Here is a 19,165-nt window from a genome sequence, read left to right as displayed (position 1 = left end):
AAAACAAGTCAGGGAGATTTTAAATCAACTTGAATACCAAGGGGTGATTGAAACATGCACCTCGTCAATGACAATCCTTTGTTTCCTGTCTCCAAACCAGACAATTCATATCGTCTAGTTTTGGATTACAGACATCTAAACTCCTAAACATCTAAACATTTGCAGTACAAAATGTGCAGCACTGATGAATAACATTGTGCGGAAAAAATATAAAACCACATTGGATATTTCGAATGGGTTTTTCTGTCAAAATATTGCACCTGAAAGCAGGCATTTGACCGCTTTCGCAATTATGGTGACACAGCAACAGTTTTGCCGTCTCCCCCAGGGATTCAAGAATAATCCAGGGTTATTTTCAGCCACGGTAACAGAGTTACTAGAAAAGGAACGACGATGAGGCATTATCTTATGTCGATGACATCTATCTTACAGACAATGATTTGGACATACACTTGAAGAGTGAACACCATAATACTTGTGTTCGCATCTGAAGGGTATAAATTCAATTTTAAGAAATCACGAATTGCCCATCTCAACGTTCTATTTCTAGGCTACGAGTTATCAAGTGAAGGGAAAAGCCTGGAAGCTAACTTTCTAGAGAAATGTGCGCTGCTCCAACCTCCAAAAAACGCTGAAAAACTTACAATCAATTCTTGGTTTCCTGAATTTTGGAAGAACGTATGTATTAAATTACGCAGAAAGGGTTAAACCTCTCCACGAACTATTCAGGTAAGGGGGTGGTGATGGACAGAGTATCTGAATTAAGCAGAGCACTCCTACCCAGTCAACAGATCCGGGCTTGATCCATCAACGTTTTTTAGCTCACTGCACCATCCCAGCTCAGAACCTGGCTACATGCAAATTAGTCTGTCCCTGGTCCAGTGCATCATGGGAACAGGGCAGACCAAACTACCAAGCCAATTCTTTTACTGGAAAGGAAACAAGCTTCCGGGGACCGGTTTCTGGCATTACAGCCGTCTTCGGCCCGGCTTGCTTGAATCCTGATGGTGCAGTGAGCAAGGGACTCATGTCTGAGCATACCCTTCCACGCTTATGGTGGACAAAAAGATTCAGGTGAGGGGGTGGGGATGGACAGAGTATCTGAATTAAGCAGAGCACTCCTACCCAGTCAACGGATCCGGGCTTGATCCATCACCGTTTTTTAGCTCACTCACTAGAATTGGCTTGGTAGTTTGGTCTGCCCTGTTCCCATGATGCACTGGGCCAGGGACAGACTAATTTGCATGTAGCCAGGTTCTGAGCTGGGATGGTGCAGTGAGCTAAAAAACGGTGATAGATCAAGCCCTGATCTGTTGACTGGGTATGAGTGTTCTGTTTAATTCAGATACTCTGTCCATCACCACCCCCTTTTCTGAATCGTTTTGTCCACCATAAGCGTGGAAGGGTATACTCAGAAGTGAGTCCCTTGCTCATTGCACCATCAGGATTCAAGCAAGCCGGGCCGAAGACAGCTGTAATGCCAGAAACCGGTCCCCGGAAGCTTGTTTCCTTCCCAGTATAAGAATTGGCTTGGTAGTTTGGTCTGCCCTGTTCCCATGATGTACTGGGCCAGGGACAGACTAATTTGCATGTAGCCAGGTTCTGAGCTGGGATGGTGCAGTGAGCTAAAAAACGGTGATGGATCAAGCCCTGATCTGTTGACTGGGTATGAGTGTTCTGTTTAATTCAGATACTCTGTCCATCACCACCCCCTTTTCTGAATCCTCTCTACGAACTAATCAAACCTGATTTCAAACCAACTAGTTGGACTCAAACACACAGAGAAATTGCGTGTTCAGTATAAACAGACATGTTGGCAAAAACACAGTTAGAGACCCGCGACAATGTGTGCAACCTTGTGATCCGAATCATCCCAGGGAGATGCGGATTCACGTATCTAACCTTTAATGAAGGAGAAAAGGTACCAATAGCTTACAAATCACACTTGTACACACAAGCTGAAGTAAAATTCACTTCTGCAGAGAAAATTCTGACACCGCTTCAAACTGCAGTAGCAAAGGAGAGAGCCCTAGCGCAGGGTAAACACAATGATCGGTACACCTGTACCTGCTTTAGAAGCAGTGACAAAGGCTAGCATTCCAAATGCTAAGGCTTTACATCCAAGATAGATAATGTGCAACAGACGTTGAATACGTTTTGGACCCCTACTTGAAGACACAAGAATTCCTACAATACGAATACGAATGTCATCTGCAACCCGAAATTCTGCCTCTAGAACATTACAGCTGTATAATCTATACAGACGGATCAGCACAGCCCGCAACTGCGGGTAAACAAGCCTATAGTGCTGCGTGTGCGATTGTTAAAGGTTGCTGGCGCGAAGGTAAATTTAGACCTATGGTCACTAAAACTCAATCACTCGGAGACTGTACAGCTCAGCGAGCTGAACTACAGGCTTTCAGGATGGCGCTTGAAAATACCGATCGCGAATTACCCACACTCATCGTGTGTGATTCATATGACTGCGTGCAATCTTCAATGAGTATCTGCAGAACTGGGTTCAAAACGGTTTCAAAGACGCAAAAGATGCCACAATCAAGCATAAAATGCTTTGGGAACAAGTAGTTCTTTTGCAAAAGGAACTACAAAAGACTCACGTGATTCACACACTGAGTCATCAGCGTGATGGCGTTCACGTTGCAGGGAATTCTTTGGCTGATGAGGCCGCGAAGGCAGCTGTGCAAACGGTTTCCGTAGCAGCAATCACTCGGTCAAAAAACAAAAATAGACAGCGAAATAATGCAAGCTGTCACTGCTTCAGTCAAAGACAGTGGTAAGACACTCCCGATAGGCTTTCCAGTAAAGTACTCATATATAACTGATGCCAATAATGTTCCTTCTGCTCAAATCCCTGGAGTGGGGGATAGGGCTATTCCAAACATGGAACATAGGTTAGGACTAATCTCAGCAGCACATGAAGGACTGGCCTCTGCACACGCAGGAGTTTCCGCCACAGTATCATTATTAAAACAGATATTGGTGGCCATGCATGAGGAAACAAACTAGAAACTATGTTCTAGAATGTGAAAACTGTCCAAAAATGAAAGTTTCTACAGTGAAGCGACCAGCACAGACGCCCTTTCTGATTTCAGATAAACCACTAGCGTGTGTTTACCTGGACCACTGTGGTCCCTTAACAAGGGATGGCAACTATAAATATATCATGGTCGCAGTGGATTCCTGCACAAGATTTCTTTGGATGTGGCCCCAGCCCTCGGCTGACGCCAGAACTGTTATAAAGGATTTGCGAGTCTTTATCGGCACATACGCAATAGGCACACTACATTCTGACCAGGATCCTGCGTTTAGATCTCGAGCTTACAAGGAGGCTTTGGCTAGCTTGGGCGTTGCATTGCGGTATTCTAGGGCCATATGCATCAACACATTTTCCCAAAGACACAGCATGGGCAAAACCCTTTGATGCATCTGGCCCCAAGTCTCTTCCATTCTGAGGGTAATGCGGTAGTGGAAAGAAAAAAACGTGACCTAAAGCAATCCATAACAGCTAAGGTATTAGGTTCGGGTGAGGGGTGGGTCAAACATTTAATAAGTGTCCAACGTAGTCTTAATAATCTGCAAAGAAATTCTCTAGGAGGAATCACTCCATATGAATTACTATTTGGTACTAGAATGTTAATCGAAGACCTCGATTGTCAAACTTCAGTGGTGGAACAAAAACCCTTTGATGCCAAAGATCGATTGGCTGTCTTACAGGACTTAAATGAAACAAGAAGGAGTCTGAGTAACAACTCAGAAGCGAACGACCACTGAAGAAAAACCACCTGTCCCAGCAAGCCCTGTCTGGATTCCAAAGATTGGGAATCTAGTCAGGGAAAAAAATTGCGGTAAAGAAAGAATTTGGGCCTTCTTACAGACAAACAGTACCTGTTTTGGCAATCCAAGGAACAAGATCAGTAGTACTACCGCCCCTTGCTGGTTAAAGGGAGAACAGTTGTGTCCATCGACTTGGTCAAACCACAACATGTGGCCAGTAATAAGTAGTAGGCCCAGTGAACTCCCAAGATGTAGCAGAAGACCAAATCTTGCTACTATCCAAGAGGTTCAAACTGAAAGACTTATCACCTTTGATAAACCTGCAGAAATAAAAGGACTATGTAACAAAGCTATGGAACTCGTGCCTCTTGAAACCCAAATAACAGTTTGTCAAGAAATACCTGTCTACAATGATGTAACCTCTGACTATACCAATATGACAAAGGAAGAAGCAACTCCAAAGATTGATAACAATCCTGATGCAATTTCAACAATCGACAGAACTCTGGCTATTTTATCAACTTTGATACTTTCCATGAGGATCCGAGTGAACCTGAAGAAACGCCAGCAAATAAAACTTTCAAAGAAAAAATAACAGAACTCTTTCATCAACTTGAAAAAAGATATCTAGTTTCACCATGGATTGAATTTTGGATTGCGTTAGGTGTACTTTTCCTCCTGCTCTGACTCATTCTGGTTTTAAGCTTGGGAAAAATGATAGATGGAAAATACAGTACAATACAGTACAATGGACACAGCAAGTCAGAAAATCAACTTGGTCCTGAAACCTCACAAATCATCTCATCGTGAACGAAGAGACTGGTCATCAGTAATCATCACAGCAGTTCCTATACCTGGTGGTATAGCATGGGACAGAACTGATTACGACATCTATGGACCGGTGGAGCTGTTGAAGATTCCACACCAGTTCAAGGTTTCTTTGAGTGACTTTCTATCACCCAGCACATTTTCTGATGATTTGAACTTTTGAGACTATTAATAATAGGATGTCAGATTTAGAAATGTCATCAAAACTTACAGAACATGATTATTTAGAAGGGTCATCAGATTATGAACAAATGTATTGTTTTAATCATTATGGTCATCATTATTTGCATAAATCTGCAAACCCTAGAAATGTTTTTACATATAATCAATGGGAACATTGGCCAACGCCGTCAAAGGGCAGCTCAAAAACATTTTATGAAAAGTTTCCGTACTTCTCAGGGTTTAATGTTACAAATTCAGAAACGTTTTATTTAAAAAATATGAATAAGACAGAAATGAAAACAATGTTGACCAATACTAAACAAATTTATTCTGCAAACTTTTATGCTCAGCTGTCTACATTAGGTGTTGACTTTTGGAAAGACAACATTGAGACAAAAACTGTCTGGGGCACAAAAGACTGGCAGGTGCAAGGTTTAGAAGCCCTGTTCAGAGCCTGCATTATACCAGAACAAATAAACACTGTTCAACAAACTTCTCGTCTTAGCCTGGCTAAGATAAAAGATTTAAATAAACCGTCTATACCTAAACCCACATCTGAAAGTAATGATACTACATAAAAGGAGGTAGACGTACCATATATTTTAAAATACAACAGAAGTAATCCTGATTGGAGAAAATGGTTAATCTGGCCCACAGACACTAATAACGGTCATGATAGATTCCTGAACAAAACACAGGGGTTCAAAATGAACAGACCAGATCAAAGATATTCCCAGAGACAACATCCAGGTATAGTAACAACATACAGTCTAGGAAAACTATGCCTTGAGTGGCTACAGACATCCACACTTCCAGAAATCAAACAACACTTATCTTTACTTAAAGAAGGCAATGATTAGCGAGATATCTTAATTGGGCCTCGCAAACCACGTCAAAAACGTTTCATATACGCCGGTATATACGCTGCATGCAACGAAGCTTGGAAAATAACGCAAATGGAAACTGCAGAAAGAATACGAGAAATTGATCTATTAATTTAGAGAAAGCTCTCTCTGTAGTAGACAATGGGTTAACAACTCTGCCCTCCAGAATATATTCGTTGGACAGCATTGTATACTCTGCAATTAACATTATGGAGCAGGACTTGCTAATGTTACAACATGGCCTGTCTCAATTACGTTCCATAATGCAGTTTGGGCTGGACGTTACAAAATCTTCGTTCAGGCTATGTGCCATGGCATCTAATCAACACAACGTCATTGTTTGCTGTATTTAACCCTACAGATAAACAAATCTGTTTGGCACAAAGAGGAGCGGACTATACGGTGCTGAGGATTGAAAAACTGGAAAGATTACCATTGACAGTTTCCGAGAAGCCTGTCACTGAATGGATAATACATGGCACCATTACAATACCAGTCACTATTTTCCAATTTCAGTATGGTCTACAGCATATACCAGCCGGCCTGTATGAAAGGTTGGGTAAAGAATACATTAGGTCGACCTGGACTTTACCTTACACACACAAATGTTGAAATAAGGGAAAGGAGGTATTCCTTAGTGGTAAAAATTGTCAAAACTATCTAAGTGGTACACTTTTGTGCCAAGGTATTAATTTACACAGAGCCTGGGAAAGATCTGCAAATAACCTCTCTTGCCACCTGCACGGTACACCCGCCACAGTGATAGAACCAATTTTCAGGCAGCTATCCAATGGCAGCTACGTTATGCTCAATGACCACCGGTGTTGTGGCATGTTGCCAGGAAAAACTTCTCGTTAGTGTGTCATCCAGGGTCACGTGTTGTATGCAAGTATTGTATCCAAAGAGCAAGACAGACAGGGGTACGGTATTATGGCCTTCGCTGAATATCTCTTCTATACAAATTGATAATTTAAGCAGAATGAAAGTCATTCTTTTGCAAAAAACAGTGCCACTGACCTCGTCTAAAGAAACGTATGATCTGCAAGTTGCAAGGACTTCTGCAGAGATACATGCATTATTATCAACAAACTGCCCAGTACATTTCGCAGAAATGTTAAGTCAAATCTTAAATATGTCTGATACCAGTGGCATCGCACATGTATTTAAGACGATTTTTTCTGGACTGTTAACCCCATTTGAAGCAGTCCTCTGCATTTTTCCAAATTTCGTGCACTCTGTGTTCACCGGTTTGCCTCTCATTTTGGGACTCGTAGCAGGAATTCTATTTTTATTCCTTCTACTCCGATATGGCAAGTCTGGTCACCAGCGATACCCAGAATACCCTGGAACAATGCCTCCTTGCCATGGGTATCGTGAGAGAATTACACAGATTCTTGGCTTGGCTCGTTTAAGAGACCTGAACACAACTTGGTTTCTATCTTTCAGACCAATGTGGCAAGATTCCATCTTACCTGTTCTACGATGCCTGCTTTGCGGAGAGGAATGAGCGTTAGACATTTGTCTTACACTTCCATCAGCCCTGCCATCGGATGTATATGCCTTGCTAGGCCCGGTAACGACTCATGCATCGTGTTGTCCCCAAAGGCTACCAATCCTGAAGACGGCATTCTTTGAGGTCTCACCAGTAAGTCTAACTGAGGGTGAGATATGAGGATCAACAGGCACACAGGTACCATCTGATATGAACATTGCTAACGCGGCACTTGGCGCTGACGACAATGCTCCTTATTTGTGCACATTTGATCTACTTGATGAAATAGTTCCACTTTCACCTACTGTGGTAGACTATTTCTTTGCCAGCCTAGACGATCTGATGTTTTCTCCTGACACCGAGAATAACTCTTGATTCATGCACACAGCGTTCCCTGAACTCTGAAATTCGGCCTTCCCGTTTTCAAAACTAAGACTTCTTACTTTGGAAACTCTATTTTTCTCAAACGATTGCATTTACTTTTTTCTATCGCCCAAAGCATTGAACTTTTGGCACAGACTAATCTGCTTAAAGTAGAACTATTCTTAGAGAACAAGAAATTCTTTTTTGAACACTTCCTAGGAGGAAATATTTTGCCTTGTCCTCAATACTATAAATATTGCTATGTTATATTATGAAATGGTCTTGACTTTTTTTTCTGTATTTAAGAGCTATTTTCATAAATGTAATTACATGGTTCATTCAGTTTGTATTTCAGATATGATACTTTATGCTTTGAATGACATAATTTTCCTTAAAATGCGTACAGTAGAAATGCTCAATTTTTCGTGTACAACCATTCAAGTGCATTTAATGTATTTTGGGGTGGGATTGTAAACACATGCCTTAGATATGTTCAGTGCTTATACATTTAGTTTATTGAACTCAATATCGTGGAGTGGGTGTAGCAAATGAATCTAGGACCCTAGTGTAATTCATGCCCTTATATAGGTATAAATTACCCGATCCTTATATAGGCATAGAAATCATTACCATATTTAGACAGCCTATACAGCCCAAATACGGCATGGCTACTTCCACTAAGTTCCAAGAAACAACAACGATTTCTTAGAAAAACCCGCCTTCAGAAGCTAGGGACTTCCCCTCGCCTGAATACTATATTATCTAGGAAATCATGGAGTTTTCACAGAACTGGGTCTTTGAGTGACGTTATTAAATCCAATCATACGTCAAACTTGGCACCTTCAAAGTATAAATATGCCTACATTTGCCCAGACAAACACATGCTGGTTTGGAGCAGATTGACTAACTTCTTGCCTGACGCCCTGCAGCAGCAAGTGCCGAAGGAAGCCGACCTTCCAACTGACGCACTGAGAGACGCTGTCTTTTCTCCTGCCGAGAAATCCAGCTCCAGTGTTTGCAGGCTACCCTTGTGTGTTGCTGGGAAATCGAGTCCTTAGAGAGAGATACAAGACCTCCTTCATTCTAAACCAAGGTACGGAGCTGATTAGACCCTTAAAGAATTCTTGGATAGATCATTGGCAGAGAAATACTAAACTTAAGCTACTCCTCACTTATTTCTTCCCTCGTACTAGACTTAGGTTAGGTACACCGGGGTAGGCGTATTTTAGAAGCACCAGTTGAGTCTGTGTGAATGTCACTGGTGCCCAATTTTAAACTACGGGAATATTTTTTGTTTTGGATTGGAGTCCAATATTGCACCTTAAACCTGCATGAAGCCAGATTCATCATATCAAAATATAATTGGTCTGTAAGGTAACTGTGAGAACGCACAATACATCTTTCAGTGCCTTTTTTCTTGAAACAAATGGCAGTCACTTATGTTAGAAGAGAAAACCTTCGAGATTTCGCTGTGATCTAAAATATCGCAGTTAAAAGATGATCAAGCAATTCTGCTTTGTCGTGTGAACAGCCTCTTTAGCATTAGTCTGACAGCCCTTTGCTGACTTTGGAACTTGAAGGACGCAGCAACACCTGTCAAATATTCTACTTTGAATCTCTGTTTATGTCCATGTAGAGTCCCATTATGGAGCCTCCGTAGGCAAACACCAATCTTCAACTCAATCTCCTCCCCCCTCGAATCAAAGCACTTAAGAGCCCCTAACAGTCCTCTGTCACACTTGCTAAAATTTGCTCAAATTAATTAAACACATTTCCTTATTTTGGCTCAGAGACAGTTTAATAAAGCACTGTTCTTGATTGGGATCAAGCTTCTGGACCAAGTAAAGATGCTCCATGGACTTTCACTTGTCACAATGCTCTCAAGCTATCAACCTGGATGTCTTGCGTACGATGGTACAGCCCAATTTCAAACCTCCATTTGTATGCCCATTAACAATGTAGCTTTCAAAGTTGTTATATCAAATTGAAATCTTATACATTTGGCACCTGCTACAGACAATGTGCAATCCCCTGAACTCAAGAAACTAGTTCTGAGGTTGGTCCCACAATGCAATGCTGGTGGGTTGCTATGGCTTCAACATTCCAGTGCCCGGACACAGTAGGGCTGTTTGGAAATATGAGTTTTCCTAAGGATGTACAAAAATGTGGTTTGTTTTCCTAAAGCATGTTGACGTTATTGAACTTACTGGCAGTTTACAACAGTCCTCTACATTATGCTTATATCAACTACAAGGTCAGGTAAAGTCAATAGAACAAATATTAAGATAACTTTCACATATTTATGCATACCACAATCAATGACAATTCGAGCTTTAACATTTTCAATGTACCCAAATACAGAGTATATACACACACAACACAAATACTTACGGTGGCAGCTACATTTAGACCAATCTGGTTGTCCTTTAAGTTTATAACAGAAGAATTCTCTTGTCTCATAAGGGTGGCCAATGAGGCGGTTGCAGCTTCCAGTACAAAAGCGCCAAAGTAAAAAACAAAGGCAAAAAAATGGAAAGCAAAATCCTGAAAGAAGCATAGAAGTTGGTTACATTTTTGCATTTCAATTCCTCCTAGTACCCACAGTGTAGTTCAATTGTTGCCCACAAAACTGAATTAAAACAATATATAACATTGAAATGTAAATGAACTAACCAAGATACTATTTGATATCTTACTACACTGTGACACAATCAATCATAAAGCACTGTTTATATGCATAATACTACAAGGGATGCATAAAATCCCAGATTCAACTCCATCAGTAGGGAAGGATCTGGAGACCACCACTAAGAGACCTGCTATATGAAACAAGGAAGAAGGCTGTGTTGCCCTGGATAAGTAGTGTTCGGAGCATGGGTGCTTGAGCGGCACTACCTACACTGAGGCTGAGCACATTCAGGGTCTTTGAAATGTACACAGGATATTCTACACAAGCTATTAGTAGTGAGTAGAGTTGGTGGTTAGGTGACACAGTAGGACTAGTAGCATAAGAATCTGCATGGAGAGTAACTGTTACATACTGGTATAACTTCAACACATTTTCTGTAAAGAGGGATTATCATAAAACCAATTGGTGTGGGGCCAACCCAAAGTATTATGAAACCCAACAAATCTAGCCAAATAGCTATAGGCTTGACCAAAGTGTAAAATAAATGGGTAAATTAATTCTGCGATCGCATCACTTCTAGACTTAAAGCTCTCTACTACTTCAGACTTTAACAACATGCCCCTGGTATGTTGCAGTGCCAGTTTCATCTTCAGTAAGAAGCCATTGTGAGGATTATGACTTATGAAACAAGCATTTGCAATGCAATAGGTCTCGCATTAGGAAAGTTTGAGCTATTGGTATTGTAAATGGCAAAGTAAATGGCAAAGTTTTTATTTATGTGTTGTTTTTGAAAATAGCGAAATTAATAGCTTTGTCATTTACAATGCCAATAGTTATAGCTTTCGCAAATGTGATACCTATAGCATTTGTAATGCAATATGTACTCCTCTGTAAATCTATTATCTTATTTATCATAAAATGCAACTGGTTTCCCTTCTTTAGACCTCTGCCTAACATATATATCATACGGGGAAATACAGAGCTAACCAGAACTGCCGGCGTACATACCACACATCTACAGGCGTGCTTTTAACTCTCACATTCCATTCCATCACAATGTTAAGCACACGATCCTTAATAACTCGATAACTGCACTTTGGTACTCATCCTGGAGAAGTGGAGAAGTGTGGCTCAGGGGTTAGAGGCGGCAGACCCGGAAGCTGAGATCGGCCGTGGACCAGGGTTCAATTCCCCGCTTCGGCGGGTCCTGGGCTCAAAAATTCCATGGACTCGATAATTCTCGCTCTGGTGCCTTCTCGACTCACGGGTTCACACTCTGCGACTCTGGGCAATAGCTTGCTTAATCTCCACAACGGCCCCTCGCGGCGGGATGCCTGGCTTTCACCTTGTGGATACCCTGCGGGGGTTATCTCACAGGGGAATACCAGGACGGGTTCCCTAAGCAAGCGCCGGGAAACCCACTGCGGGTAGCTGTGCGCTATACAAGCTCAAATACATACATACATACATCCTGCGCAACCTACAACTACTTCCCACAAACGCTCAAAACAAGGAACGCACCCTCCCAGCCACATTCCCACATGGTGTAGCTTACCATCCGTGCCAGTAAGGGCTTTAGCACTCCACGGAGGGGGGCTTCATCCTCTGGATTTCCATGTCATGCCCTGGCCTTGCAGCGCTGGTTGCTGGGGGCTCGCAGGAGGTGCTGCAAGGGGCGGGTCCGCCTCGGTAGCACGCCATCCCTGGGCTGCATAAAGCTAACCAGTATGCGCGGAAGTTTCTTTTCGAATCAGCAAGTCACCGTGCGCCGGGTGTGTGTGACTCACACAAGGTCGGAAACTGTAGGTGGAATGCCCAAACGGGTGCCTCTCCCCTTGCGGCACATCGTCCTTGTTTACTTTTAAAGCTAGCACAGGTAACAACCACAGGTGAAAAGAAACAGCTGATTGGCTGGCACAAAATGCAAGCTTTCTCCTTATCAGGCAATCGAGTATGGAGACGCGGGCGCTTCAGATCTAATCAGTATAACTAAAAATATTTATAGAGGGCACAGCTACCCATATACGGGCTTCCCGGCGCTAACAGCACACAGTCAGGGCATGTGGAAAGTATTACTCTGTTTGGGTGAAAAGACACGTTTTCAGATGTTTCTCAAAGCGGAGAAAATTCGGTCTCATCTTAAATGAATGAATAGTAAGTGTGTTTCAGAGTTTGAGACGAGGTAGCTAAAAGACCCGCCCTCCTTCTTTAGCCGCAAGTCAGAGTTTTAACCCTAGCATCCCCTGAAAGGTGGCTGCCCGTGGTGACCCTGGGCTCGTCGTCTCCATGTTCCTCGCTTCTTTCTATATCAACCGTGGAAGATAAGGGCTGCCCTCGACTGTATAAACAAGTAACATCACAAAATGCAGCAAAAAGGAGTGAGGAGACACGGTAGACAAAGGATGGTGAAGAGGGCATAGGTAAACAATACCGCAAGTCACCGCCTTCCGTCACTCTGCCGGCCTGCGACCAGGAAGTCAGGCAGGCCGGCGCGACAACAGGAAACAGGAAGTAGGAGGGCGGGAGCCTACCCCGCCTCCCACGGAAGAGCCGCGATTGCATGGAGCCGCCGTGTTTGGAACACCGGAGCAGGCAGGAGCCTACCCTGCGCCCCGGTGCCGAAGGAGGGAAGAAGAGTCCTGCTGCCGGGCCCTGCAGCTGAGGAGAGCCGCCGCACGAAGGAAGCCGGTGAGTGGGTTGCTGAGCGGGGGAGGGGGGAGGCGGGGGAAAGCATGTGCGCGCGCGAGTGCGGGCGTGCGGGCTGTGTGTGCGTGCGTGTGACTGTGGGGGAGGGGGGTGTGTGTGTGTGTGTGTGAGCGAGTGTCTGTGTGGGTTGCTGAGCGGGGGAGGGGGGAGGCGGGGAAAAGCATGTGCGCGCGCGAGTGCGGGCGGGCTTTGTGTGCGTGCGACTGTGGACGCGCGCTCCCGCGGTGAAAACTGCGAGCGCGTAACAGATTGGTGTACCGTTTTTCAGCATTCTCACTAACGGGCCACAATAGGTCTGAAGCAGACACCTCAATGCTCACGCATTGAGGGTGAGGTCTGCTCGACCTAAAAAGACATAGGTGGGAAGGTCTAGGTAAACAGACGTAAGCCCTCTGACCAGGAGAAACAGTTTTTATACTGCTACTTACTGGCTCTTCCCTACTCCTATCTTGGAAGAGAACAGAATTGAAGGAGCAAAGAAAAATCTACATCATGTAACCAAGAGAATAACCTCAACCACGCCTTAAACCCTATATGGACCATGGTTATAAACTGCTCTCTGAGCAACAGGCTGACACCTGACTGCTTCAAACAGAGCCAAATCACCCCCCTTTAAACAAAACCTGCATACACGAAAGATACCAATAATCGCCCTCGCACAGATTCCTCATATACGCAACTGCCGCACCGGAGAACGATCTTGCTTCCATCTTGTCGCCAAAGCCTGGAATACCCTCCCCTCTACAACCCCACTCTGGCTGCCCGACTTCAGAAGGGACTCTAGACCTGGCTATTTGATTGTGACCTGCAGCAAGTGCCTGGGTACCCTTTCGGGTGACAAGATGCGCTCTACAAATACGACCTGATTGATCAATCATTTCAGCTCCATCACCAACCTTCACTTCCTGGCAAAAATTCAAGAAATGTGTTCTCTCCCAACTCAACCAAAACATGGACTCCAATATCCTACTCAACTCACACCAGTCAGGGTTCGGGAAGGGATGCAGCACTGAAATAGCTATACTGAGCATAAAAGATGACATTCATAAATCCCTAGACACTAACAGATGCTGCCTGTTCACAGTCCTAGACTCATCTGAGGCCTTCGACACGGTAGACCTTAAGTTACTTTTGGAAGCCCTGCAACAACAAATCAGAACATACAGCACTGTTCTGCAATGGTCCACCTCATTTCTGTGTAACCGATCCCAACTAATAAAAATTAACAACTCGACGTTCAATATTTCACCTATCACCCAAGGTGTGCCACAAGGCTCAGTCCTCTGACACTCTTCAACATTTACATGGCACCCTAAACTCCATTCTTGGACAAGCAAATATTCCTCATCACCTCTGTGCCAATGATACTCAGTTCTACCTAGAAATATCCTCTCTGAATGACATACGCTGGCATAACACCACACTCATAAAAGTGCAAAACTGGCTATCACACAACCACATCAAACTCAACCAAGGAAAAACTGAAATTCTTGTCTTCACCAACCATGGCCACTCGCCTCAGGTCCAAGAATAGATATACAACCTGGATGCCCTGAACTGCAAGATTACCCTAGTGGACTTCGATCAATCTCTGTGAATCTCTCAAGAATAAACCTACGCTCACACATAAGGTCCACTGAAAAGGGTGTTTCTATAGCCTGTAACTCTTCAACAAAATCAAGCTCTTCCTCCCTCCAAATGACCTAAAACTGCAATGCAAGCACTAATTCTATCCATATTAGACTATGATTAGCACACACAGCCCCAATGAGAGCCACCCTAAATGCAGCAGCAAGAATCTTTACCGGATAAAAGAAAAATGATCACTTCTCCCCCAAACTGCAAAATCAAAAGTGACTACCTATCGAAGCATGCAGCTGCTTCAAAACTGCCCGTCTCACCTATGAAGCCCCTACACCCTGGTAAACCGGATTAGCTCACAGCCAAACTCACAACTGGAAGCAAGACAAACGTGAAACCCAAGAAGTTTCAGCACACTTCTTCTCATCCTCCCCAAAAGACAAACAAAAAGCCCTTTCTCGCTCTCTCTCTGGAATGCCCCCGAAATCTAGAACTCTCTCCCAGTACAGATCAGAACTAACCCCTCCTGCATGAGCTTCAAGAAATAACTAAAAGGATTCCTCCTAAACCGGCACCTCTATCCCTCAGTAAATAATTAAGATATCACACCATGGAAACTCCACCAATGCTTATGTTCCTCTCCTGCAAGTTCTATACAAGGACTAGACACTCAACTCCACAATCGTAAAACACTATTACTGAGTGACAATGACTAGACCTTTGAAACATTTTTTCACTGCTCTGTGATGGTATGATAATTGTCTAGACTCTTGAAACTGCATTTTTAATGTACTGTGATTGATAAATGTTGTGACGTTGCTATAAAGTGCTCTGATACCCCTCAGGTCTCGTCAACGCTATATAAAAATCCAAAAACAAAAATAGGTAGAAAGATGGCCTTAAGACCTCATGGTCAAAGAGTGCCTCATGAGGAGTGCTTTCAGAATGCATAAGAGGCTGACTATGTAACCCCCCTAGAAAACCTCTTAGACATGACATTACTTGAGAAAACAAACAAAAGTGCTAGAGGTCTGGTCAAATATGCACAAACATTTGAAGAAAAGAGTAATGGAAAAGTACAGTTAATAATACATATTAAAGCTGCTTTGGAAGAAGCCTTGCCTTTGGTGAAGTCACCCAAATCACATCAAATATTTGACCTGTGATATTTCTGTGTACCACCTCCTCAGCAGTGGAAGTGTGGGACTGCAGAAAGACAGAGGAAAATCGCACTGAGGCATAAGCCTGAAATCTTTAGACAAAGTATGGAAGGCAAGGCCTTGCATTTCTTTGCACTCAGAACATGTGTGCTGATGCCGGGAAGCCTAATTCATTACGTCAAATCCACTACGATGGTCTTTAGGGAGGTTGAACCTTCCCCAAATTATATAAATCAGAGTTGCAATTTTGCAAATTAGGGTATTAATACAATCCATGTCAATGATTTTGATTTTGATTTGGCATTTGATACGGTTTCCCATGCCATCCTTATCAATGCCCTCAGATCATCTGGTATTGTCGGCACAGCTCTCAACTGGTTTGTTAGCTTTCTTTCAGACCGTACTTTTCAAGTTTTCTCCTCGTCCTCTGCCTCTCAAACCTTTAAATCGGCGTACGGTGTACCGCAGGGTTCCATCTTGAGCCCCTTGCTGTTCAATTTGTATGTCAGACCTTTGGCTGCTATTGCAGAGCAAGCTGGGCTCACTATTTACTCGTACGCCGATGATACTCAGATTATTTACTCCCTTTCCTCTGATTCTCATTCCTCATCCTCCTCCCTCCGTACAGGTCTGAGTAACATTGCAGCCTGGATGTTAGACAACAAACTACAACTAAATGGGGGTAAAACTGAGGTTCTTCTGTTCGGTCCCAACACCACCTTATGGGGACCCCAGTATTGGCCTTCACAAATGGGCCCTTTACCCATTCCATCTATAACTGCTTGCAACCTTGGCGTCACCTTTGATAACCAACTGTCTATGAAGAACCATGTGGTTAAAACATCATCTACTTGCATCACTATCATTAAGTGGTTGCGAAAAATCATTTGGATGCTTCCCTTGCATACTCAGAAGACAGTGGTCCAGGCTCTTATTACTTCAAGACTGGACTACGGGAACATCCTTCTTCTGGGAGCAAGTAAAGAGGTGACGCGTAAGCTGCAGACAGTTCAAAACATGGCTGCACGACTTCTCTGTAAATTACCTAACACTTCTCCTACCTCCAATGCCCTTCGTTCCCTGCACTGGCTCCGAATTGAAAATCGGACAAAATTCAAGGCCCTCTGCATCATTCACAGAATAAACTCCGGCTTAGCCCCCTCTTATCTCAACCCCCTGGCAATCATCATACCATCCCGCTCGCAATCTCCGATCTTCTAATCAAAACCTACTGTCGGTTCCTAGAATCAAGAAAGCCAGAATGGGTGGCCGCTCATTCGCTTGGCTGGCTCCCTCACTCTGGAACTCTCTCCCTCATCATATACGAACTGAACCTAACTATCTCAGGTTCCGTGGACAGATAAAAACCTGGCTATTTGACATCTAACAGCTCTCTTCTGACTCTCTCTTCTCATTTTGTTTTTTTTGGTTTTAGCGCCGGGAAACCTACGGGTAGCTGAGCGCTTTAGAAATTTAATTATAATAATAATAATAATGATGCCCTGAGTGTGAGGCCATAGGCAAAAACCACTAAGAGTTCAACAACGAGTTCCACAGAGGTAACAGCTGTTTCTAACAAATGGTTAGAAAGTTTATAAAGGAGAGTGAACACCACAAAGCTAGTGGCCCCTCTGGAAGGGAGAACATGGCATGAAGTATAAACCAGGCAAGGTAACTGACCTAAATGGGTATAGCCCAGGGGGGAACATGTGAACTATTTGCTCTTCTATAAGAACCTATTGGTGGGTGGGTGAAGTATCCCCTCATCAATGCTATAAAATCCTGCTCATAGGGAGTTGACGGGCCGTATCATAAAAGAGGTGCAGGTTTTTAGAGAACAAGAATTCAGTGGATGGAGACTTGACTGAACACAAGTGTCAGGCCCCATCTTTTGAAAGGACCTCAAAGTAAGGAAGAGGTACAAAATAACTAGAATTAGAGGTGACCTGAGAGAACAAACTCCCCTTTACACACGAGACAGCTGTTTAATTTTGATTGAAGGTTTCTCGTTGATCGGTTTATCAGCTATACACCAGGCCATGGAGATGGTTCCAAATCTTGCTTGGCTCCCTTGAGTGTGAGTGAACGCACATTCTGAGGGTGTCCACTTAAGTTAGTGCACTACACCTACAAGTAAACCACTCAGCATGGATAGAATTCTTAGTTTTTTCCCTTTTTAGGCTCTCAGCTATTGATCTTTGCTGGGACTGAAAATCAAGCCTATAATAGTACATCCAGCATGTAAAGTGTCACTGTGGCTCACTTTTAATGCAGTCACTGAAATGGTGGACGAAGTTCAAAATTAAACTGACGCCTGAAAGGTCTGCAATAATCATACACCAAGTTACCGATAGATATAAAGACAGCTTACAACCTTATGTCAAGAATTACTAAATTCAAAGCACATTCAGTTTAAAAGATGGCAGAGGGCTCGAAAAGTATTTGATCACTTTCCACTTCAAAGCATAGAGTAAATTATTTTCTGAGTCTCAGTCCAGTTGCATGGATTCGACCTCTTCCATATGTGTGTTTTATGCTAAGCACAAATGAATCTAATAACTAAATTATTCTAATTACTAAATGAAAACCCCAAAGTCTATCGCTTTAGGATTTGATGGAGCGAAAAAGGTTGCCTCTATCAATTCTCACCATCAAATGAGATTTACGACAATTTTTGATAAAATCGTATAATAATGGTTGAAAACTAAAAACATGAGATTTTCTACTACGTAAAGCATGCGGAAAGGTCTTGAAACGTGGAAATGTGAAAAACGAAAATAAAGAGAGAAAAAGTTTGTGCTTATGAAATGTAATCACGTTTGAGAATCTAAACATAGCTAACCTAGAAAATGTGCTGTTGATTACTTCTAAATGTGACAAATGAAATTAATGTTAACATGAACACATGAAAATGGTTAAAATGCCTTGTATATAAATGCTTGATAACATGAAGCTTTGCAGTTGTACTTTAGCATTGTGTGATACAAACGTGTATAACAAAAGTGACGCACATTAATTTGTTTGAAAATGAATAACATGCAAAACGTTTTTTAGTAGTATCTAATATGGACATGCAACTTTTGAAGAAAGAATAGTAAGTATATTAACTAAGAAAACTGAATTTTTCATATTAATGTGTGTTTTATATTAATCATGACATGATAATGATTCAGCAAGTTTTGATGTAGGCCTCAGATGCTTCTATTCCTCGTTCGAAAAGCAGTATCTAGCTGAAGTTGTCATGTTAGACGCTGTGAGAACTTTTCATGAAGTTTCCTGCTTATGCTCACAAACAAAGAACTTGCTTTTGATTCAGCAACACTTTTGACAGACATGTATTGATACAATTGCAAACCCAGAAAGAGCGTCTGGGACGGACAGACAGTGAACAAAGTGAATTTTCTTACTTCAGAGGAAAGGATGGAAATATTAAATTATTGCATTTGATGATTTTAGAAAATGATTATTTAATGATTCCGGATTTCTTAGTGAGATGTTGATCCCACCGTGAACAGCCCACTGTGGACAACCAATGGAAACCATATACAGTGATTCAAGGGATATG

General features: G+C 42.7%; 1 protein-coding gene across 1 annotated transcript in view; it reads right to left on the bottom strand.

The window, feature by feature from the left end:
* Positions 1-19,165, bottom strand: part of MAL2 (mal, T cell differentiation protein 2) — an 87,371-nt gene that overhangs the window by 6,600 nt on the left and 61,606 nt on the right. Inside the window, exon 3 of the mRNA XM_086966146.1 lies at positions 9,916-10,068. Coding sequence (XP_086822272.1) covers positions 9,916-10,068 — 153 coding nt within the window. The remainder of the gene's footprint in view (positions 1-9,915; positions 10,069-19,165) is intronic.

The sequence above is a fragment of the Lissotriton vulgaris genome, chromosome 4_1 (genome assembly GCF_964263255.1).
Source record: "Lissotriton vulgaris chromosome 4_1, aLisVul1.2, whole genome shotgun sequence".
In the NCBI taxonomy this organism is placed as follows: Eukaryota; Metazoa; Chordata; class Amphibia; order Caudata; family Salamandridae; genus Lissotriton; species Lissotriton vulgaris.
The sequence above is the reverse complement of the archived record's forward strand: the minus strand, read 5'-3'. Positions and strand labels throughout refer to the sequence as shown.